Raw genomic sequence first — 24,031 nt, 5'->3', positions numbered from 1 at the left:
TCATGCTTTGCCACAGACGTGCTTGTTTTTGTTTTTTTTCCTTATTGCTGAAAATACTACAGAGGTAGAAACGTTGGGCGCACGATGAGTCACACTGCCACAGACAAGCTCCTCGTGTAGCATCGGCGCTAACAAAGTGTGACAGCTAAGTGCTGCTCGAACACTAAATCCACCCGGAATCTGTAAAACTGTCTCGGGGAAAGAAGCGCTGTCTCGGATTTCACCTCGACTTCCAACCCAGTTATTTGTTATATCAGGAGGCTTCACAGAGAATCAGCCGACAGATTTCTGTGCGACGGGTGAACAACAGCTGCTTCTGATCTCGCTGCCTGACAGACAGCTTGTTAGAGTACAATACCTGGTGTACAATACCACAGTACATGCCTGCAGATCATCTCCCCTCATGCCACACTCATTTTACCCGTCCTAACTCGCTCTTCCTTTTCCGCAGCACCTCGGAGCCGGGATGAATTGCCTGCCACGGTAACAATCCTCCAAGTCTCTTATTACCCATCTCTCCTCTCTCACCTCTTTGAACAAAAGACCCCCCCCCCCAATCCATCCTGCCTTCTCTCTTTTCTCCTGCTCCATTCATGGCTCATTTCATCCATTCAATGGACTTGACTCCTCTGTTTCTGTAATAGCCAATTTGATTTTTCCCTCATTGAAGACTTGATCAATTTCTCTTCGGGGTGGTGTTTGGCAGGCGGACATGGAAGAGGCAGAATTAGGGATTCACAGCTTTACAGTGAGAGGACCCGCGGCTTAATATCTGAGGCTGCTGTGGAGCCACGATGCAGCACAGCCTGTGTGTGTCTGTGTACACACTGCATCTATCCTGCATCACTGGAGTTCAGCATGCTTTGTTTGAAGTGTGTCTTGCAAGGACGGAGCGGTGGAGGGAGGTTACGTTGTTACAGCGTCTGCATCAAGGTCAATGATCTGTTTATAAGAAAAGGTTGTTGGTTCAAATTCCTGAAACCGCTCTAACAGTGTAGGGCCAGTACTTCACCAGTCAGCCCTAACGATGGGGACTCACTCACACAACACATGCTCCAGTTAAACGCCCTGAGACTTAACCTGCATTCAAACGTTCAATTAGCTCCGGACATTTTCCTCAAACTACTATAGGGGCTGTATGCCAGAGACATTTTGATGGAGACTAGACTGTTCTTGTGCCTAAAGTCGATGTATCACAGGTGGAGAGGTCACCCAAGAAGAACCTGGCAGATGAAGAAGCTATGCTCATCCCTCCACAGAGCTGCCATTCAAAACAGTTGATTGTTGATCTCATCTCCACTTGGGACCAGCCAACTACTAACCTGGAAACATATTCCAAAAAGCGTTTGGAGACACTCAAACTGTGCGTTGGAAATTCAAAGTGAGCGAAGGGACCTGTTGACGACGTTTCGAATCACAACAGACACAAAACTGAAAACCCCCCAAATATCTTAGAATGAAAAAGAGGAGCCATACACGAAGATATCACCTTGGTCAGACAACAACATTCGAGAGCTTTTGCCGACACCAACTATTTCCCGCTGTTGTAAACGCGTCTGACCAGGAACATCTCCTCCAGTGTTTTTCATATGTGAAACGCAAACTGCGCAAAATGTCCAGACACAAATTTCTGGGCATTTTCCGGAGTTCATGTCTGAAAATGGCTTTAGTCACATGTGACAGTAATGTGATTACTTTTTCCATTACACCACTGATGGAAATCCTGCTCCAACTTCATGCTCATGCTAAATAAATCCCTATCTCAACTTTGAATATGTGGAATGGCAGCAGGGTGGAGCAGTGGAACGAGCATTCGTACTCCACCAGCAGCCAAACTGGTGGTGAGCGGAGATTACTAATGTTTATTTTATCTACTGTTGTTCTGATTCCTCTTATCTGAAAAAATGACAAAGCCTCGCCACAGTTTCTGCTCACGCTCCATAGAAAGCAAACAGCAGGACGAGCGCAGAGGACACATCGGCCCGTCAATGTGTTTTAGCCCTCGGGGGTTTCAGGTAGAGCTGCTTTGGCCGGCGCGCGATAAGAGCGGTGCCTCCAACGCAGCTTCACGGGAATTTCCTCCAGGGGTGTTGCTTTTTTAAATAACCCTGGACACACAATGGCCAAGGAGCTCATCAGCGCCGATGAAAGGATGGAGGAGGAGGAGGTGGTGGCAGATCTGCACTCAGACATCTGAATGCAAGCGGAGCTCTCTCTTTTTCTTTATTTCCTCTCCATCCTTGCTGTCTCCCTCCCCTCAGCCTCTCTCTCCCTCTCCTCCCGCGCTCCCTTCAGATTGAATGGCTGTCTGATAAGGGCTGTGATTACATTGATTTGGTGTAGGGCCATCTCCACTCGCTGTCCATCTCCTCCCCCTCCTCCCCCTCTACCCTTCGATAGACTGTTGCTACTCAAGGCGGTGCAGGTGCAACGATCTGACAGTTTGGGACCGAATCACAGAGAGAAGGGAAGAGGGCAGTGTGTTCGCTGGCGACAGAGGAGGTTACGCCTGTTTTGAGTAAAGACGATGTCGTGAGGGCACGTCTGCGACAATCAAACACAAATAACGTTTGACACTTTCAGACATGCACTGAACCACGGATAATCTAAAATCATCTGAAGTAAATGAGAACTTTCTCCAGAGCTTTCCTGCCACCCCCCCCCCTGGTAAAAACTCGGGATAATGTCCAAGTGAGCCCACTACTCCAACAAGTTCAGAATGCATTAGCTGGGCTTCTTACTGGTTTTGACATTAAATCAACAGCATCCTTGCTTCTCTCCATTGGCATCCTGTCCGTTTCAGAATGGATTTTAAGATTGTACTGATCACTTTCAAAGCTACATCATAGAAATGTTGACCCTTATTTGCCTGTTCGCAGCCTTTTTCTCATACGAAGAAAACAGCAGGAGAATCTCCGCTCAGACGCATTTACAAAAACACAGAAATCTCCGGAGCGTTGAGGCGTGGGGGGGTGCAGAAGGCAGGAGGCAGGATGTAACGTATAAATTCAGCCCCTCAGATCACATGGTTTTGTTTTCTACACAGTGACAACAAAAGCTCTCTTGACATGTACGTTCTTCTTCTGCTTCTTCTTCCTGAGATAATTAAATTGTTTTAGTTTTTTTAGTTTTGTGTCTATATCACGTTTTAGAAACATCATCAACGTGCCCACTCGCTCGTGGTGAATCCTGCTGTATTCTTACATGGGCTCAGTCAGGCGATGATCTGGAGTTCAGCTATATAGTCATTAAACAACCCTTGTACTGAGGTTGATATTAGTTACAGTGAATAACTAAATACTATAAATAAGTATAATTGATTAACAATATCACACCAGACCACGATTCTTGAGATATGAACTGCAGCTTGTAAAATCTGAAACTAAAACCTCCATCAAGTCAAATGACTCCATTCAAAAAGCCATTGAACAAATCATGAGAAATGCTGCCGAGGCCGTGGTCGAGGGATTCTGTGATAAATTCATCACAGCTATCATCACCAGAGGACGATTCAGCACAATTATCAATCTTGATGAGGCCAGTCCTCACAAAATATTCATCCTCATGGCAGCCAATTACCCGGAGCAGAGCCCTGCAACGCAAAGAGTTCCCGTGCCCTTCAAGAAGTATACTCGAAAGCTGACAAAAAAGGAGAAGGTGTAAGATTTAGTTTTGTCCCATTGTGTGCATTTGACAGGATGTAATGTGTTCCCTTGTATGCGACTGTCACACTCTTTGTTCTTATCAATGATCCCCAGCAACCAAATGTGCCCTACATCTCTGTGCGCCTCTGTCACTCAGCTTCTCCGACTGGCCTAGATCTGAAGTGATGGCTGATGCAGTTCCTACAAGTTGGGTGTCATTCAGATCCTCTCCCAGCATTCATCTCCGCTACAAACAGAAGCCTGGGGTCTCAGTGGAGCCCTGCGAGCAGACACACCAGACGACTTCTTAGCTGTTGCTTGTCTCGCTGCCACACTGTCAGTGCGCGGGAGGGGGTACACGGATTATTAGGCGTGTGTGTGTGTGTGTGTGTGTGTGTGTGTGTGTGTGTGTGTGTGTGTGTGTGTGGGGGAGGTGGGCGTTGCATGCGTGACGGCTTGTGATTCACTCGGTCTGGGGGCTGACGTTTCTATGAAAATACATGTCTGAAAATAGATACTGCACACATGTGGAATAGGATCTCTACATGGGATACCCCATCCCGAAAAACACTGAACACACAGAGAAGTGTGTTCAAAGGCAGGTTGAGAATAGAAAACACATAATGTGTCCTTAAGTTGGCAGAAAAGTAGCTAAAGTAGGATTTTAAACCTCTTGAAAGTCGTATAATACTTAATACAGGTGAGTTTAAACACTTTTGAATGAATACACTATGATTTATCGTGTATTTCAAAATAACCTTGTTTTTCTGCAACTCACTTTGAACCTTGCAAACAGAACCATTCAATTTAAGTCAATAAGATTTTACACATAAATACATGAAAATGTTTTTTGTTTCATTATGACGCTCTGTAGTACAATGAGCAACTAACTTCTAATTCAATTACATTTTTCCTTTTAAGTGGCTGTTTTCAATATTTTCATAATAGCAATGTATTAAATGATTTTAGATAATGTGAAAGGAGCTGAGATTGTATATAAAAGAAAGGACTTGACTGCTCCAAAAAAGTGAAGGCAAAGTGTTAAAGGTTATAAATCTCGCCTCTTCCATGTTAGCGTATGGGACATGGACCAAGTTAGAAAGTCAAAATAAGTCACACATCAAATCAAAATTTCTTTAAGGTGGTTACTATCATTTGATGTAGTTCGACTTGTTTTAGCTGATAGCTCATACAGGGATTTTCAGCTTTAATCTTTCTGCTGTGTAATTTTATCTCTCATTTAATACGACTGTATTTTAAAAATATCAAAGTTAATCAGGTTCTGATTATAAAGATCCACTGTAACAGGGACACACTGATAATGTCTTTGTCTATATTCTCATCACTTCTCAGGAAAATTGACAGAACCAGGTCATCTGAATGGAGTCGCCCCAGGAGTCATGTACATCCGTGCACTGCTCTTGCACAGTTTTTCGATTTGTGTGAACTCTCATTTCAACTGTTCTGACCTTTGAGGAAACAGAGACTGGTCTAAATTAGAGGAAAACCTCACTGTCTGCCGTTCAACCTTCAAAGAAGCGTCTGTGTCACCATGGACCACCGGCTGAATCTCATTGTGCCACTTCCTGCAGTGAAGACTTCATTTTCCTAAACGTGTTTCACCTAAATCACAGCGAGACGTGTCTGACGTGTGTCTGTGTCACAGTCGTACCACTGAGCAGCGGCTGGTTGCGTCTGTACGTGGCGGGCAGGGGGCCGAGGCGCTCCTGCCGCTGGTTCACCACTCGGCCCAGGTGGCCCGTGTGGCGCAGGCTGCCGACCGTCACGCTGTGCAGGTACACGGGCTCCAGGAAGTGACTCAGCAGCGCCCCCTGCAGGCCCAGGACGTTCCATCTGAGGAGAGGTGTAATGAAAGAAAGATGGAGTATGTGGGAAGAGAGGCAGAAATAGGGGGAGGAAAAGGGAGAGATGGACAGAGAGCTTCAGTGACAGTTAGAAACAATTTGATCATTATCTTGATGTGGGACGTGATGACCCCCTACATACACGCACACACACACACGCACACACACACACATCACCACCAACCCCACAGATACACCATCTAACACACACACGTCTTCCTCTCCCACTTTCCCTGCCTCAGAGACACACACCGTCATCACCAACATCAACACTGCCAAAGGTCAGTGCATCAGCATTCGTCGCACGCCACGCCACATTACCATGTGCGCATCCATCGGCGCCGCCGAGGTTAATGCACTGCGCGGGGGGGCTACGGGGAGGAAAAGCTTCAGCCGACCGCCTCAGGGTTGGTTTCAGGGAGATCCACTGGTGACACAAAATCACTGTGGGGCTAATCCTGGCAGCCACAGCCACACCCGACACTGTAGCCAGCTGGTCAGGTGCCACCCACTGTTGAAATCCACTCTATTTAACCAGCAGATGCTAATTTATGGATGGAAAATGATAATTAGCTTGTTTATTATCATAGTTGCCCTTCACACACACACACACACACACACACACATACAGATATGCACACACACACCTGAGTTGTGTACATTGGGCTAATGATGTTATATGAGTCACAATCGGAGGCTCTACAATATGCTACCAATCATTACTACATCATTGTTCTTTTTGTTAATCAATGTCTCTTTATCTGCTTGTGTTTTTATGTCATGCAGACTTCATAATCTCTCATTACGGCTTCCTTCACCTCGCGAACAGTCAATTAACACCAACGACTTTCTGGGAAATCAGGAATTAGTGTTTGCCCACCACCCACGCTTCACCTGCAATCTGTCCTTCCTTTCTCAAACAGAGAGGAGGAGCCATGCACACACACACACACACACACACAAACCCACACACGCCAAAACAGAAACAGTTTAGCCTGAAATATTAATTTTGCCAGAAAGCGACACCGTGAATCAGAAACATCTTCTAATCTCATGCAAGAAAAGAGCCATCTGGCTCGGGTGTGTGAATTTAAAGAGGAGAGAGGCCTCCCCTCTCTCTCCCTCTCTCCCTCCCTCCCTCCCTCTCTCTCTGTCTCTCTACATCTATCCTTTCTTCCCTCCCCTGGTAAACGCCGACCATTAAAGTAATGTGCTCATCTGCATAAAACTGCGGTGGAATGGAGAACATCATCGTTATATGAAAGCCATTTAGGCCCCTCAATTAAATCCAGCTGTCGACTTCAAATCAAATATTTGCAAAGGAGCTTCGCAGGGCTCCGGCTTAAGACAACAAAACGATGATCATCAGGTGAAGCGACGGTGGGACGACACTGACTATTATCTGAAATGTTTATGATGAGAGCGTAGATGCTAAAGCCCCCTATCGTCAAAGCTGAGATCACTGTAATAAAGTGTAGGAAGTGAAGGATGTGGGGGAATAAGCTCAAAATGAGTGTGACAGACGACGAAAAGAGTATCAAGGGGATCACTTAAAGACTGCAGCAGTGTGTGTGCGTGTGTGTGCGTGTGCGTGTGTGTGTGTGTGTGTGTGTGTGTGTGTGTGTGTGTGTGTGTGTGTGTGTGTGTGTGTGTGTGTGTGTGTTGAGTCTCAGATCCACCCTCCATCCTGACCTTGATAAACTGGCCCTCGGTGACCCACTCACTTTAACGACGGCCACCGATCATTTACAGCGATAAAAAAAAAGGAAAAAAGAAAAGGAAAAGGAAGAGAGGAGGCTGCGGAGCAAAGGGAGTGCGACACGGAGGGGAGAGGATGCGGCGGGGAAGAAAAGCAGGGTGTCCCCTCTCCTTCCCCTGTCACTCTATTTTTTTGTAAAGTAATTGCTTTCACCCCCGTTGGTGACCTGGGTAGATTTAATCACACCATCTCCAGCCCTGGCCAACTGAATCAAATTGGTCAAATTAACAGTGGCTCCACAAGAGAAGGGTTCACCTCTCTCTCTCTCTCTCTCTCTCTCTCTCTCTCTCTCTCTCTCAAACACACACACACACACACACACACACACACACACACACACACACACACACACACACACACACACACACACACTGGCTCAGCTGTGGTCCTGTATGGCTCAGTTGGCACAGTGTGGTGCTTTACTAAGATGAATTTGTCGGTTCAGTCATGGCAAAATAACTGAGACTATATTAAAAATTGTCTTCAGATTTTTTAGAAAATGGAAGTGAAGTATTTGTTATTGTCGGGCTCCTTCATTGTGTTTTGATTATTTTTAGCCACACCAGCAGATAAGTTGACAGCGATGGCTATTTGCCCGAAAAAATGATTTGCTGCTACCCTGACTGGTGCTCATCACAATAAACCGAAAATACAGTTACTGTGTCGTGAATGTTGTGGGTGACAGCGAACATGCCTTTTCAAAATATTTTGCGTGACTCAGTGTGTTGTTGACACTGTTGAAAAGTGAGAAATAACACGTTCTGTCTCTTACAAATTAAAACTTAAATAATATTAATATCAATAATATTTAATCACATCTCGAATAGTGTCCATTACACTTTTTACATTTACAATTTTTTTTGTTACACAAACAATTAAATATCCATTAAAGTCAGAAGCTACAGGCAAAACCATCCTTTTCCATGTGCTAGTCAATTTTGAAATGTTTTGGGGATTTTACTTCTATAACACATTTTCTTTCAGACTAATGGAGAGAAAAACATCCAAAATACACATTTAGATATTTGTTGTACCTCACATTTAAACTATTTTTGTTCAAATTTTGAGTTATTCCTGTTTATATTCTGGTTCATACAGAGTGGTTTGTTCATATATCATTCACAGCCTGGTTGATATAACGTTACATTTCTAAGGAACAGGGTGAAAGTTTATTCTTTTTGTGAACCTGACAGTATTTTCTGATTTATGGAGTGATAAAAAGAGTTGTCTGTATTCCCCTCTATGAAAACCTTTAGCTCTGATGAATTCTGAACCTCACAATCCAAGTTTCAGATTCAAATTAACACATTTCTGATTAGATCAAGGATCATTTGCATATTCAACCATACAATTTAAAACTTGCAATATGTAATAATGTGCGTTCAAATTGATAACATATTCACCTGTACTGTTTTTGCCTTAAGTAAATACAATTATGCACATGCACCACGTTAACAGACAGATGCTTTTACTCTTAACACATGAAGACAATGGGAAGACGGAGGTGGATGAGTGAAGCCGTCCTGATTTAGCATCGCCGTCTGTTCTGCGATCGCGTGCCAACATGCAAACAACACGTTACCATTGGTTTATATTACAATCTGCCAGTAGGGGTGAGATACTAATGTGATGATTTTATTTCTCATATTATTTTTTTATGGTCCACTAAGATGGATAGAAACCACTCGCGTAGCCTTAACAAATAAATAGACCACAGTGGGAGTCAGTCCTACAGATCCAGAGATTAAAACAAAGATTTGATTAATACACTTATTCATTAAAAAGGGATTAGCCATTCAAGTCACATATGGGAAATCAATATCATCATCAGGACTGCAAAAGATCTCACATATAGCATGACTCATAGCAGCACACACACATGCACACACACACACACACACACACACACACACACACACACACACACACACACACACACACACACACACACACACACACACACACACACACACATTGACGTGCGAAGGTAAATATTAGACGAACCTGTACCTGGCTCACAACTCACATTTCAAAATGCTCTATTTAAACAGAGATTACTTCTTCTCATATAGAAGATAATCTTCTCATAAAGTTAAACTCTTCCATCAATCCTTCCCCTGTTTTCTCCCACAGATGTGCTCATCAGGGTTTATGTTCAGGCATCATGTGTCCACCTTCACAACAATATCAATACAGTCCACGTCATGAGAAGTGCAATGGGCAGTATGGGCAGGACTGCAAATGAAAACGAGAAACTCGAGATCATAGACTGTGAATGAAGATGGACGACGCGTCTCCACTTCCTGCCACTATCCAGATATGAAGCCAAAATATCCCCAACATGCCAACGTGCCATCTTGCACATGAAACCCAAGAATGTGTGGACGCTTTAAATCCATTTGGAGTCATCATCTGACAGCACTGACCTGGTGATCTTGTCGGTGCAGGACATGGTGATGAGCTGCTCGCCCTGTAAGACGCCGTCCCACGTCTGCACCGGCCCCCGACATCGCACCGGCACCGTTCCCTCCCCGGACTCGATTTTGGTCCGCAGGTGGTTTCGGTGCTTCCTCATGAGGTGTCTGCTGCTGTGTACTGTCAGACGCACAACACACACACACACACACAACCACATTTCAGGTCACTAGGTCATTCCTTATTCCATTTACTTTTGGTGGATGCCCAGTTTAATGAGCAATGTAATGTATCATTTCTAAATAATACAAAGTCAATTAGCCTTCAATACAATGAAAGTGGAGACTCCAAAATGACCCAATATAGACATGAAGTGTTGCGGTCTCTAATAATTATGGATGTTCTCAGCTCCTAATTATTGGTGCAACTAGCTGCATGTAAATTGTATAAAAGTTGACATGCAGCACAATATTATCATTATTAATAATAAATATTCTAATGAGGTGACAACAATATATTCTGGTTTATCATCTGTCCGGTGAATGAGAAAATTCATTCATACAGCTTCAAGCAGCTTTCACCAAACCATTAATCTGCAGCAGACAACAAATACTGCAGCTCCTTCCAAAGCAAGAAGTTTAAATGAGGTTAATGGGCTCTTTTAGGGAATTAGATGTATTCTGGGACCGTCGCCTGCCTGGTTGTTAATGGAACAAGCGTTCGACTGGATTGCTGCTGGAACAGTCGGCGGTTTGGGAGGAAGGACGAGTCATTCCCCGGAACCGAGACACTTTGGACACTTTACAGTAGGAGAGATATAATAAAGTATCACTTAACAAACAACACAACAACCCACGCTTAGTTAACAGCGTCAGCAAGAGCACAGGTCCCTGATCCATTCAAACCACTTTCCTGTGGTTTCATGTGGGTGTTCAGGGCAGCGTGACCTCCACACACTGATGATTGATTAAAAGATGCAGTCTTCACTAGCACTCTGCACGGTAAAAAAAAAATCTCTCAAACTCAAACCAACCAAAATACATATCAAAATAAATATTTTCACATCAGTTGATATAAATAATTAGAACAATAAATATCTCTATGTTATTATTAGGTTTGAAACTCTTCTTCATGAGCGGAGGACAGGGTCTGTATGTGGAACGCATATCTCGCAAAGTGTTCACCCTATTGGCTTCACACTTGGCATGTGTATTCTTAATGGCCAGAGGAAATGTGTTGTGTTGCTATTATTTGAACGCATGATACATTTAATAATAATAACACTGACTATATTGCAGATAAACCAGGTAGGATGAACACAACGTTTTCTAACTTCACTCTGCACCGTAGACTGTTTTTAAAAAGCTCTGCACACAAACAATAAAAAGTGACAGTATATTGTAGAACTGTTTGAGGAGGACTCACTAATGACTGAAGGAATAATTCTAGAGGCAAACAGAACAGACACTGCACAAAACTGATGTAGATCAATTATGTGTTAAACCTATCGACATATCAATAGGCTAAATATTTAACATTTGTTGGATTGCTATTGATGGAATTTACATTTCTATAATATGATATATGATATTGTTTTACCACCCAACCCTAATTCAAACAGAAGATGTAGATAATCGTTGTTTTTATCCCATAACCTCTTTTACTGAAGGAGAAACTCTCCTTACTTTCCAGTTTTTCCTCTGTGGCTGCGAAAAAAATGTGTACAAAAATTAAGCCCCCCCCCTGACTTGCAGCTCAGAAATATTCCAGCAGAAGGTACTAAGTCATTTTTCTAATCTCCGAGAGTGCACTGCTGAACATTTAAAAAGGTTTAATGACACAAAACGTCAAGTTCAAAGGCTCCTCTGATCTGACGCCATCGTCTTTTCTGCCTCTCTCCGCTGGTTTCATGAAAATCCCAGCATGTACTGAGCTGTGTACATACATGCTCTCCGAGCTTCAATCTGCGATGACAGATGGAGAGAGAACGTATGCATTCTACGTATGGAAACAGCCGTCCCAGATTACTCGTCTGAACTCAGAGGCAACCAGAAAAAATGCTGAGGAATCTAAACGAACGTAGAATTTAATTTAAGTGTGTAAGCGATAAAATGTCACAGCGTGGCTGAAAGGGGCCAAAGAAGGAGTGGGACATGAAAAAGATGCCAGCTTCTTCAGAGGAAATGATTTTAGAGGCTGAATCAGGGCAATGGCAGATGAAACTAAATACCAATGTGTGTGTGTGTGTGTGTGTAGTAAAATAGTCTAATCTTTATATTTTCAGTGTTGTTATCCCAACGGGTATCTTACAGTCAGTGGAGATTTCATAGGGCGAGTTGAGTCGCCCGTCGCCACACGGTGACGTGCTGATGTACATGTGGAAGTGGACGTCGTCCCTCAACCTGAAGCCGCACTCCTTGTGCCGCACGAATATCGACTCCTCCCAGTCCTCTGGCCTTTTACTTCAGGAGTGAAGGAGGGAGGAGAAAAAAAAACACAACAAGAACAAGAGAGACAGATGAGAAAAAGTAGCACCATTCATCACAACACGGGAAATAGATTTCGAGAGAGATGGACACCGGCCCTCGCTCTGACCACGGCCCCATTCTCCTGCCATCAGATGGACTCCTGGACATTACTCAGGCTGTCCTAATGTCTCAGGGGAGACAGGGGGAGGGCGTTTAACCCACTCCTCGAAACATGCTTTGTATTTATGTCAACATAGAGACAAATGAAGAACTGGCTGAGCTAAAATAGTGACTAAAATACAACAAACATGACAGAAAGAGAAATTTCACATGACTGAGACAAGATGTTGACAAAATCTTGTCAATCTTATTAATAAATATTGATAACTATCATAAACATATATTGTTGACAACAAATGAAAACCAAAAAACATTTTAAAATATCCTTTTTTAATGAAAGTCCTCTACATTTTCATTCCTGAAGAGACTAAATCAAACAATGACAAACTCCACAAACACTTCTCCCACTCTGGCTGTTGGAGCTTGGAACGCACAGAGGTGGGAAATGAACATGACATCAACGGCGGCGCTTTGATCAGGCGACATTTGCACCCACTTTAAAAATAACACTGCAGAGGAAAAAGTGCGCGTGTCGTTTTGTCAGGAGAGAAGCCCCCACCACAAACCTGAAGATGAACCACTCAGAATAAGATGACTTCTGTTAAGATGTTAATAGTGTTAAATACTTTTAAAGCCATATTAAAAAAAAAACACTACATTATGTGTTAGCATCTCACGACTATGGGACATTGCTTGGAGGTGAGTCTTTAACATCGATGAAAAGTCAGTAGTCCAGTCAGATACATTACATAACTTTTAATTAAGACACATTTATTCGCTCAATTCTCATTTTTTATCCTCTGAAAACGTAATAAAATACAAACTGTGACTATGACTATAAATGAACATGGATTTTTCTTTATCTCGAGACTAAGAGTAAATCTAAAACTAACTAAGGGAATTAACAATAATTTAAGGAGCAGCACGGTTTTCAGCGGCACCGGCGCAAATTCACATTAAGATAAGAATTAGAGATCAAATAAAAGGCTCCAGTCAAATGTTTAAGACAGCTACATCTGGAGATTAGCAAAGTTGTTTTTCCATCCATTAATACTGAAAACTTGCAATATGGCAAACTAGGTGACACATAATCGAACTTAAAACTCTCCACAACTGGGTCATTGTTTGTGCTGCGTGCGGGAATATGAGCTTCATCACTCACATGCACAAGTTCATCCACAATATAGTTAAAGTATGCATCACGATGCAAAGCACGGCTGCACTCTTTACACAACCTCTCCTCTGTCTCCCGTGTCCTTTCACTCAGTGTAAATATGGCAGTTCTGGCCTTTTGTGTGGTCATTTCATTATGACTTATCTTCCCCATTAGCCGTTTTACTCAGCTGCAAAGTCTCCGTACCTGCCACCCAGCATTGTGCTAAGACAAAAAGTCAGTGCTGCGTATGCAAATATGACATTCAACAATCTCGACTTCTAGCCGCTTATCTGATGAATCAGCGTCGCTATAGGGTTCCTCGGGGGGGAGCTCAAAAACAAAATAAATGCTTGTGCACTGGAGGTGGTAAAGGAGTCAGAACTCATCGCGACTGTCTCCTGATGCCCGTAAAAACAAATAATCTTTGGGACAGTCTATGTGAACAGAAAGTAGTTAAAAAAGTGCTAAAAACGAATATGCCACTGAGAGGCTGAGCTGAACGGATCTGTTTTGGTGATGGTACGCTTGGTTAGCTGGAGAGAACAGCACACGTATGGCTCGTTGGTTTTTGAAAAGTCTCCGGTGGACAAAGCATGGCGGTTTGCATGAGGCCTATTATTGAGATTGTTCTTTGGCACTGCAGCGGGAGGTCACAACAAACAAGATGTTTCATGTTATTAAGCACACTGTGATGCATTATGTGATGCAGTGCATACTGAAGACCATTGGAGGCAGCTTGTGAACTAAAAGGCTTACGGAGCAATGGCTGCTACAGTGTAACTTGGACTTATACATACATATTCACTGGAGGAATATTAAGTAAGTACTTTTACCTCAGTATTAATTGAGATACTTGTTCTTTACTCCCATTTTTCTGCTCCTTTATTTAAATTGTACTATTTTCTCCAATGTATAATTACTGGATAGAATATGACCATCCTCTAAAATGAGTTCAAACTGTTAAAAATGAAAACACCAAAATGCTGTTTAGAAGTTTATACATCAGTAATTATAATCCATTCAAATGAAAGGGGATGTTTTTACGCATTATGATTACTTTTATATTCATTACTAGCTAAATTAAGTAACATTTGTTTTTTCAAAAATAAGGTGGGGTTTATGACCTATACGGCATAAACCAACACGTTTGCCAAGGTATCATGGATCATGTACACATGATCAGCAAAGAACATCAAATGGAGGCAATGTGCCGGCTTTCCAGCCTATCCATCGACTACTTCTTCTGAGTGTAATCTGGCTATTTCAGGGCCTTAATACCACAGATGCATCAGGGCTGCAGAAAGTCAAAGTACAGCATCATTAAAACTGCCTGTGTGTCTTAAATATACCGCTGAAGATAAAGCTATTACCTCAAGAAGAGTTCAAGTTGAGAGTAGAGGAAGCGTAGCAGCGCTCTTCGGGCCGTGACTTCGGCGTGACAGTCATTGACCACCTGCCCCTGGTCACTCAGATACTCGCCGTTGATGCACTTGGTGCCCGTGGATAAGGCCACCACCTGGGCGTGCCTCAGGTCCAGTCCTGTTGAACACATACACAAAGACGAATGTTCCTGTCATAGGTTCCATTGACTGCATTGATTCCTCAATGCAGGAGCTTAATAGCAACCGTCAGTGTTTAATAGCATGTCAGTAAAGTGGGAAACATTAGGGTGCTCAGATTATAGATGTAGCTGTTGTTTTTCTGCTTGTAATTTATGTTTTTATGCTGAATCAATAAGTGAATGGAACAGAGGTGTCATAGCTTAATCCTTCCATCCATCAATTGTCTACACCGCTTATCCTTTCAGGGCCGTTGGGGGAGCTGGAGCCATTCACAGCATTAGTCGAGAAGCGACACCCTGGACAAGTCTCCAGAGTATCGTAGGACCAACACACAGAGACAAACAGCCATTCACTCTCGCATCCACATCTATATACAATTGAGAGTCTGCAGTTAACCTAACCCCAATTTGCATGTCTTTGGACTGTGGGAGGAGCTGGAATACCCAGAGAAAACCCCTACAAACACATGGGGTACATTCAAGCTCCACACAGCAAGACACTAATCAAACCGGGATTCGAACCAGGAACCTTATTGCTGTGAGGCAACAGTGTTAGCTAACCACAATATCTATATCATAGCTTAACATTTTTGAAAATATTCCTAAAAAGTTTTCTCAAGCCCTTTTCCAGAAATAAATACAGAATTCTGGGAAAAGGGACTCCCAGGGTGCATTAAAACTCCCAAACTGTGCACATTTTGACTGCTTAACTTTCACAGTTTGGCCTGGGAAAGTAGTAATACAATTATATTGTATAATCCGATATCTTGCCATGTCAAGAATTTTCATCAGGCGACAGACTGAGGTTGGTCACATCTCAAACAGTCAAAAAAAAATCCAAAGGAAAAGAGTATGAAAAGGGGAATCTCTGGTTACTGGGTTATTTCCATAACCACTGTTCTCGGAGTACCGTGAATGTGGGTCTCTCTCAGAGGCCGCTATCACACCATCCAGAATTAACCAGATCACCCATGAATATAAACCAGGCCGACACTACACCCACATCAAGAAGCTTCACATTCAGCGGCACACTGGAGTGGCCTGAGTCTAAAGCCAGCAAAGGAAGGAGGAAACCCCTTCTCCATTATTTACTCTGAAACACAAGCTCAACAGGTGCTCTCTGACTATGTGGTCAGATGCTGCAATCGACCAATCATGGACATACAACCGCCTGAGCTGTCCTTGTCCCACCCACCTGCAAACCCCTTTGCATGACCAGATTCTGATCATTCATCCTCTGAGGAGCAAATGTCTTATGTCTTTGTGGATGATATACTTGATGACATAATCAAAGATATTTAACATAAAATCATAATAACAGCATAAAAACAGCACAGAGAACCAGACTCTCCACATTCAAGGAGACTATCAGAACCACTACTGCAGATACAGTTAGATAGTTTAGTCCTGTGGTTCCCAACCGAGGAGTCGGGCCCCTCCAAATTTGTATTTATTAATTTATTAAGAAAGAAGAACAAATAACGATCAGATTTTTTTTTTATTGTTTATGGACTTTTTGTCTGATCTTTGCATTTTTTAAAATCATATTATATCGTATACACATTATTTGATTATTTGAATAATAAGTGAATACTTAAACCAGATGAGAAATGTCTCTTTGGTAACAATTAAACCATCTGACACAACAATTTGATAAGTTTAGTGATTCTTTTTTTTATGCAGTGTAGAGATGATAATAGTTCCCTCTGAAATGTAGCAGATTAGAAGCATGAAACAGCATAAAATGGAAATACTCAAGTAAAGTATATAAATAATATAAATATAATTCGATATTTTCTACTACTGCAAGCATGTGTCCCTAACAAAAGCAGTACACCGTGTAGCACACATGCTTAATCATTCATTTCATGGTTAATTGTCAGCTATTGCCTCCGTGACAATCAGAACCTGGAGAGTTGCAGATAACTCATACGGTGGGAGACATTTCTACTGTGACTGGTGAAACAAGAGGAGAGATCGCAGATCACATGTCATCCCCGCCTCGCCTCGACTTTCTCTTTTCTCAGCGAGGATTCAGGCCAGCACCCGGCCGTGTGCGAGGCCCGGCTGACTGACAGATAGACAGGGGTTGGGGGTGTTTGGATCAGCACGTTAACGGCATGCCATTCCTTCCTAGGCTGCCACAAATCTCTCCCATCGCCTCTGAAAGTCAGGCTTCGCTGGCTCCTGGCAGACCCGCGGGCGCCACCGGCCCCGCACAGGAGCTTTTATCTGCCTCGGCCCAGATGGCACTGTGGCGGTGGAGTCCTGACAAGGGGAGGAGGGCAGGGGAGGAAAAAGCTGAGGGAGGGTGGAATGTGTGGGGGGAAAAGAGCATATAGATGAAGAAAGGAAAGTCTGAGGTAAGATGGAACAAATTCAACTTTTTCTCAAAAAACTACAGAGAAAAACTTCAAATAGTTGATGGTATGAAGTGAGATATATGTCCTGTGCTATTTGGATTATCAAACCTTATATTCTAGGACAGAAAAAACCTTTTTATCAGTAGATTGAGATTATTTTTACATGTCGGCACATCTCATTCGTGGACAAATCATTTTGTTGGTTTTACTTTAATTCAGAAAAAAAGTGTTTGTGTTCTGAATTAATTAAAATAAAGAAAACAGCAGAAATTTACTTATCCAGAAAAACAGGGCAAAACATTTTTTCTCAAGGGAATGCATCACGCTTCTGTCCTTAAACCTGCACTAACCGATATTTGTTTTTCTGAGAATTTAATCTCTCAGTCTCTATCAAACAAACAGCTTATCCACACTTCCAGCAGATACTATATTAGGCAACATCAACAGTAAGTTGGAGTCTTGTTTCTGGGCAGATGATGGGTGAGGCTCAGTTTAACCCTTGGTGGGTTTTCAGAGCCTTTCCTCTGAAAGCACATGTCTGGGACACTATGAGAGTGATGGGAGTGAACCAGTCAACTTGTCTGCCTGAAAAAAAACACAAAAACAATGAGCTAAAAGAGGCAAAAATGCTGAATGGAGCGGAGTGTGGTGTCGATTAGCTGTTTATCCAGAGTCGGGTAAGTTTTCCCGAGGGTCCATTTTTAATCTGGCCTCTTTTCCCATCTACACCTGCATTAAAATGTGTTTTGGGTGATTTGTATACAATTGGACAGAGTTCGGTAAATACAGGTGTAACGTGCATTGAAGACAGATTGTGATTTGATTGTTCAAACCACCTCTGGATGTCAAGGACACATTGTGACAGCATTGAGCTCAATCCACATACAACATCTATGCACAACTCTTCAATCTTCTACTATTTTTTCTTGTCCTTTTTGTTTTTTGTGTCCCAGTGAGACATGAAGAGGATGTGACATGAGCTGGACACTGGAGACACATATTAATACCAGGTGTTAATGTGATTGGTTAAAATTACATCTACAGACAATCTGGATATGAAAGTTGTTTGAATTCCAGGGGTAAATGAAGTGTCTGTGTTTTTGTTCCGCTCAGACTCTGAACTCACCAGACTCTCTGGTTCTTTCTGTCCTTCCCCTACAATCTCTCTCCTCCTCCTCCTCCTCCTCCTGCTCCTCTCTGTATGTTTGGTAGCTGATAAATAAATGTGTCCCAGCATATGGACACAAACTGAAACAATTTCAATTCACACGGTCGCATCTTTATGTCGATTTTCACTTATCTACTGTTATCCTTTTTTTAAAAGCTCTTTGAAATGTTATTTTCTAAAATCTGCCGCTTGTTCTGTGTAACCACAAAGTAATATATACTTAATTCTGATTAAAATCGACTTACATGCCATTCTTTTTTTTTTTCAGAATGGCAAGTCAAAAGTCAAATAAAAACCAGAAGAAGCAATTCAGGATGATAAATTTAAAAAACGGTTGTAAATGATTTAAGCCCCCGCTGAGGTAAAATAATAATGGTTCTCTCCTCATATAGAGAGAAATCCTACAGCCATATAAATGTATGCATTTGAGTGTTTTACCATCCATCGCAGTATTGTGAAAATCTGTAATACTTATAATATATGTATTTTGTATAAACAGATTGTGATGATATAAGTACATCAGTATGTACTGCATTAATCAAATATCCAATCATTTAATATAAACAGTAACATCATTTTTCCAATCAATACTATATAGAAGCTTTCATCTAGGGTTAGCAGAGAAAAAAAATACAGTCTGAACCTACCGCTGCACAGACAACATTTAATATTTATGACTGTATAGTGGCATAAAAATCTCTATATCATGAGTTCAACAATTGGCATTCCCTGTAAGCAGTACACCCCAATTCCTCCTCCACGATAAGGCAAGTTCAAAAAGGTAACAGACTCTCCCAATTTCATTCTCCTGCCTTTCCGTGCCGTTCCACTTTGCGATTGTTTAGATCAATTTTGCAGTGGATAATTTCTGCTGCGCTGCTCGCTAGCCTGCCATGAAATTGGCACCGAGGTTGCCTTCAGTTTGCAGGAGAGAGGAGCGGAGGACAAGAGATGAGTGAAAGAGAGCGGGTGGAGAGCCAGAGGCGCTGTGCTGTTTTTAAACCAGGAATAATCAGCTGCATCACAGAAACACAAAAAGAGAGGGTCAAAAGGAACAAGGTAGAGTGGAGTCGAAGGCCTGAGGCGCTCTTCATACACAGATACATCTGTTGATCACCGCTGATTCAAAGATGTCACAGCCTGGGATAACGGCACTGTCAAAAATCATGTACATCACAAAGTGAGACCTGCAACTGCTCACCGTGGCAACTGCTCTGTGCCCAATACTGTCAGTGGTCTTTAACTGGAAGACAAAGCACAAACGGTCTCACTATGGGGATTGGGTACCGGAATCTGGTGCCAATCAAGGCCGGTGCCTACGAGACCGAATCACAACTCAGATTTCGGTGCATCATTCCGGTGCCTGAGCTCTGTGGTGAAATAGTTGCCCTGCTTACAGGCAACATAAACATCAGCTCATGTGCCGATAGTTAACATTACACTTAACTCTACCTCAAACTCGGGTCGACACGACAACAGGAAGCCGAAAGCTAAATGGTCGAGGTTTGGCTGTATGTGAATGGATTCCAACACCGTGTACAGGAAGAATACGAAAAACCTAAAGAAGCACGTGACGATGATGGGATACACCTTAAAGCAGAGGGATGGATGCTCCATGTTTGATTCTTGTGTGACGACATGTTGAGCACACCCACCGGCAGCGAGGGCGTCTCCGGCCTATTGATGAGTTTGGACTATTTTGCTGTATTAAGCACTGAAACTGTTTGATTTGGTGTTTATTTATCAAAGTAGGTTAGGTTTTATTTATTTTGTTATGTTGTTTTGCACACGTGTATATTTAAATTATGTACACCTGTTAACAGTTGAGTTCAAATTTACCTTAGCATTCAAAAAAACTGTTTTATCCCTTTAAAAACAAATACTATATCGGCTGTGGCACCATCTAGGCACCTGTACCATTTTCAAAGTATTGATTTAGCACCAGTATCAGCAAAAACCCAAATGATACCAAACCCTAGCTGTGGCTCAGGAGGTTGGTGGTTCAAATCCCTTTGTGGGTTCGTCCTGTCCGCATATGGAAGCATAGTCGGACTGGCCACTGGGAGGAATCGGGAGGTGGCTCCCAGTCCATCCCTGTGTGGAAGTGTCCAAGGAATGTGTGGGTGTGGGGCGTGTTAAGACTAAAGGGACTAGGCATGTATTTACCGTTCTCTATGGCGACTCAGGAGGTAAAGACACTCTGTGACTGCACATGTAACTTGTTCCACCCGATGCACACAGGTATTTTATTCACGTAACACTCTTGACACTACATGGACGACTTTTTCCTGAGCCTGGTTGGAGTGAAAAGTGAAGTAGGGGGTGTGGTAACAATCGAGCACGGGGGTGCAATTTTCCCGTCAAGAATTAACTGGAATTAGCGCAGGCGGCATCGCCCCCCCCCCCCAAGAGGTCAAACGCGTGACAAAATTGCACTCATCTTTAAAAACCCTATAATTTAACATTATCAGGCTTTTCAAGGCTAAATTGGCCAGTTTAATTTATTTAACGCTACATTATATTCAGCCATGAGGATTCTGGTTTCCTCTGGGGAAGAAGGTTTCGTAGCAGATCCAGTCCAAACTGCTTCAGTCATATTGTTTTTTTTTAAACAAACGAAGTAAGGTCATTTTATTATATCAGCACTTATGACTCAATTTGGTTCCTTCTAATGTCCCCCTGCTTCCTACTGTGCCACAACACTATGCCCTGCACACCAGCACTGTGCACCATGGAGTGTTTCCTGTGGCACTTAGTCATGAAAATAGAGCCAAGAAGGACATTACGACCTCATGTGTCAAGTAAAACCTGAGGGAAATACTTTTTCTGAAACGGTTGCATCAGTTTTTTTTTTTTTTTACGTCATAAAGCAAGTCAGCATGTTTATCAAAAACAGCTTCAATAAACAGTCTGTGCCACCACTGCGTTTCTGCGTAACGGTGCACGGCCCCTACCACACAACACGTGTCCTGCACTTGCTGGTTCTCTGCCTGAATGTTGAGGAAAATGGCCTCACCATTGAGGCTGCGTCACACTATGTTACACAGCGCTGCAGCCGACTGGGAGACAGTCGTTGAGGATGTTAACTTAAGAGAGCAAACCTACATCCATGTTTTGACTTCAGATGGTCTCCTCCTGGGAAAACTAAAATATGGTGGAATAAGTGATGATGTCAACGAGAGGCGCGAGGAGAGGGGGAGACAGTGTGAGAACAGCTGTGTAACTGTTATATTTAAGTTCTGCCAGACTGGCTGTTATAATGAAAATAGTAGTGATACTTTATGTTATTCACAATAACAGCAGCAATGATTGCATCCATACTAATAATAATAATATAGAGTGAATAATTTCCAGAAAAGTGTTTATGATGTTAAATGAAGTTGACCTTTGACATTTTGTATATGAAATGCCACTACTTTATTTTCATTTGATCCTATTTCATCCATTAGACATTTGTTAAAAAATGCATCACGTTGAGCGCATTATTTCTTTATGGCAAAAAAAATACATGTTTTGTGAGATCACAAATGGGACGGATGGACAACCTGTTGCTGACGTGGAGACATAAACAGGCTCCAGCCAGTCCTGGTAGAGTCGGTCAGTGCCAATTACCAGTGAATAAATCCACAACCAGTATCTGGTATAATGCAGATATCTACAAGGTAAAAGTGAGAACAATAGTTGCTGAGACTAATTTGAAATAATCGTGAGGAACCACAGGGAGTGTCGAACAAAAAAAAAGACCCATATAAATGACATGACCATGAACTTTACCCTGATCCATTATCACACACTGCAATGAAGAGACGCTACAGAGCTATTATCACAATCCCTTTATTCTCATTGGTTATACAACAGGGGGGGGAAATGTTTCCTAATAAGCCTCCCATTATCTCCGAGCGCCATAAAGCAGACATTCAAACGTTTTCTTCCAAAGCAGAATGTGCTCTGAAGGTCAACTTTTAGTAAACTCATTTATATGCCATTTAGGTTGAGCTGCACAAATCCTATCTTTCATGTGGGGTTTTCATCACAAGATGTTGGACGATTACGCTGAATGTCAGCCAGCGTGTGTCGTTTGAATCACAGAAGATCTCTGAAAATGCTCAGCACTCACAGAGAGCCAGAGCGCGAGAGAGAGAGAGAGGGAGACGGAGAGAGAAAACACATCTTGGCAAGAATAGAGAATTCACCCTGTTGAATCTTTATTAGCTTTAACAGGCAACTGCTCTGACATATAAGGGTTTCTTTGTGAAACGCTGCTGAAGCTCTCAAATCTCTCTCCGCTGCAACACACTCTGGGCACATCTCTGCAAAAATTTTTTTTCTTTTTTGCGCCTCTCAGCAAGCTGTTTTGTTGCCGGATGTGATTACTGAACGTTAAAATTCGCAGCAGCCGGAAGAACAGATAAAGAGAAGAGAAGAATCCCTATTTGAAAAATGGATATGCAGACTAAGAACCATAGCTTAACCGCCATTTGTAATCAACTTGTTTGAAACCCTTTGCTCTCGTCTCTTTCTTTGAGTCCCTGTGGTATTTCCTCCCACTCAGAGTCCCAATAAAACGCCTCAGAAGGAGGTTCTCTGGTCCCATCTGACAAACAAGTCAAAAAAAAAGGAAGGAATAAAGGAGGGGTGGGCCGATGTTTCATGTGGCTGTTCCTGATTTTTCATGTCTCTGAGCACATCTGAACATTGTTTACCATCTCCAGACACCCAGTGCTATCTCAGATCAATTCAAATGAGAGTTTTCACAATATTTGACGATGTGTGCTGGTGGTTTACTTTGCCGTGCGCCTCGCAAAACTCTCAGTGCTGGTGGCGAGGCTAATCCCCCTCAGGATGGGGCACAACTGTCTCGGTGGGTGGAGGGGTTTGGGCGGATTGGGGTTTTTCTGCTGTCTGCCTACGGTTCAAAGACGGACCCTGATTAATATTCGTGAGGCAAGAGCTGAGGCATGAGACACACAGAGAAAGACAGAAGGAAAGGGACAGAGTTGGTGGGTGGGTGTGGTGGGGGGGGGAGAGAACAGGACTCCCCAGTGTCCCTGTCAAGTTCCGTTGTCTGACTGCACCGACGCTGGCCACCACACCCCCGCCGCCTCACTGCGAACACTTGGCAGCCCCACATCTGGATCTTTGAAGATAACGCGTGCTATTAATAAACAAACAGAAGCAATTACTGGGAGGCAGGGGAGAGGAGAGGGATTGGATTAGGTCAGGATGAGCGCTGGTCTCACTGAAGTCTAAACTGATGAGCTGCAGCACTCCAAAGACTGCCGAGATACCAATCCCTCCTCACTGACCCCTGCAGCCCCACAGCCTGCAGCCACACAGGCAGATAAGACTCCTCCATGTGTGTGTGCGTGTGTGTGTGTGTCTCAACACTACACTTGTCTTATATGGTCAGTTTTATGTTATGTCTTTCCCACAAAGTGCAGGCCTCATTATCATGTATGTGTTTCTATTCTATATTGCTGCTGAAGCTTTTCACTTACAATATGGTTCCATT

The 24,031-nt window shown here is 42.8% G+C and overlaps 1 protein-coding gene across 1 annotated transcript in view; it reads right to left on the bottom strand.

Moving 5' to 3' along the window:
* The window catches only part of adarb2 (adenosine deaminase RNA specific B2 (inactive)), a 70,393-nt gene that overhangs the window by 7,244 nt on the left and 39,118 nt on the right, over positions 1-24,031 (bottom strand). Inside the window, exons 4-7 of the mRNA XM_035141895.2 lie at positions 14,798-14,966; positions 11,994-12,145; positions 9,695-9,863; positions 5,317-5,498 (exon numbers count right to left, since the gene is read on the bottom strand). Of these exons, the coding sequence (XP_034997786.2) occupies positions 5,317-5,498; positions 9,695-9,863; positions 11,994-12,145; positions 14,798-14,966 (672 nt within the window). The remainder of the gene's footprint in view (positions 1-5,316; positions 5,499-9,694; positions 9,864-11,993; positions 12,146-14,797; positions 14,967-24,031) is intronic.

The sequence above is a fragment of the Hippoglossus stenolepis genome, chromosome 19, assembly GCF_022539355.2.
Source record: "Hippoglossus stenolepis isolate QCI-W04-F060 chromosome 19, HSTE1.2, whole genome shotgun sequence".
Classification (NCBI taxonomy): domain Eukaryota; kingdom Metazoa; phylum Chordata; class Actinopteri; order Pleuronectiformes; family Pleuronectidae; genus Hippoglossus; species Hippoglossus stenolepis.
Note: the sequence above shows the minus strand (reverse complement) of the source record. Positions and strands in the feature narration are given on the sequence as shown.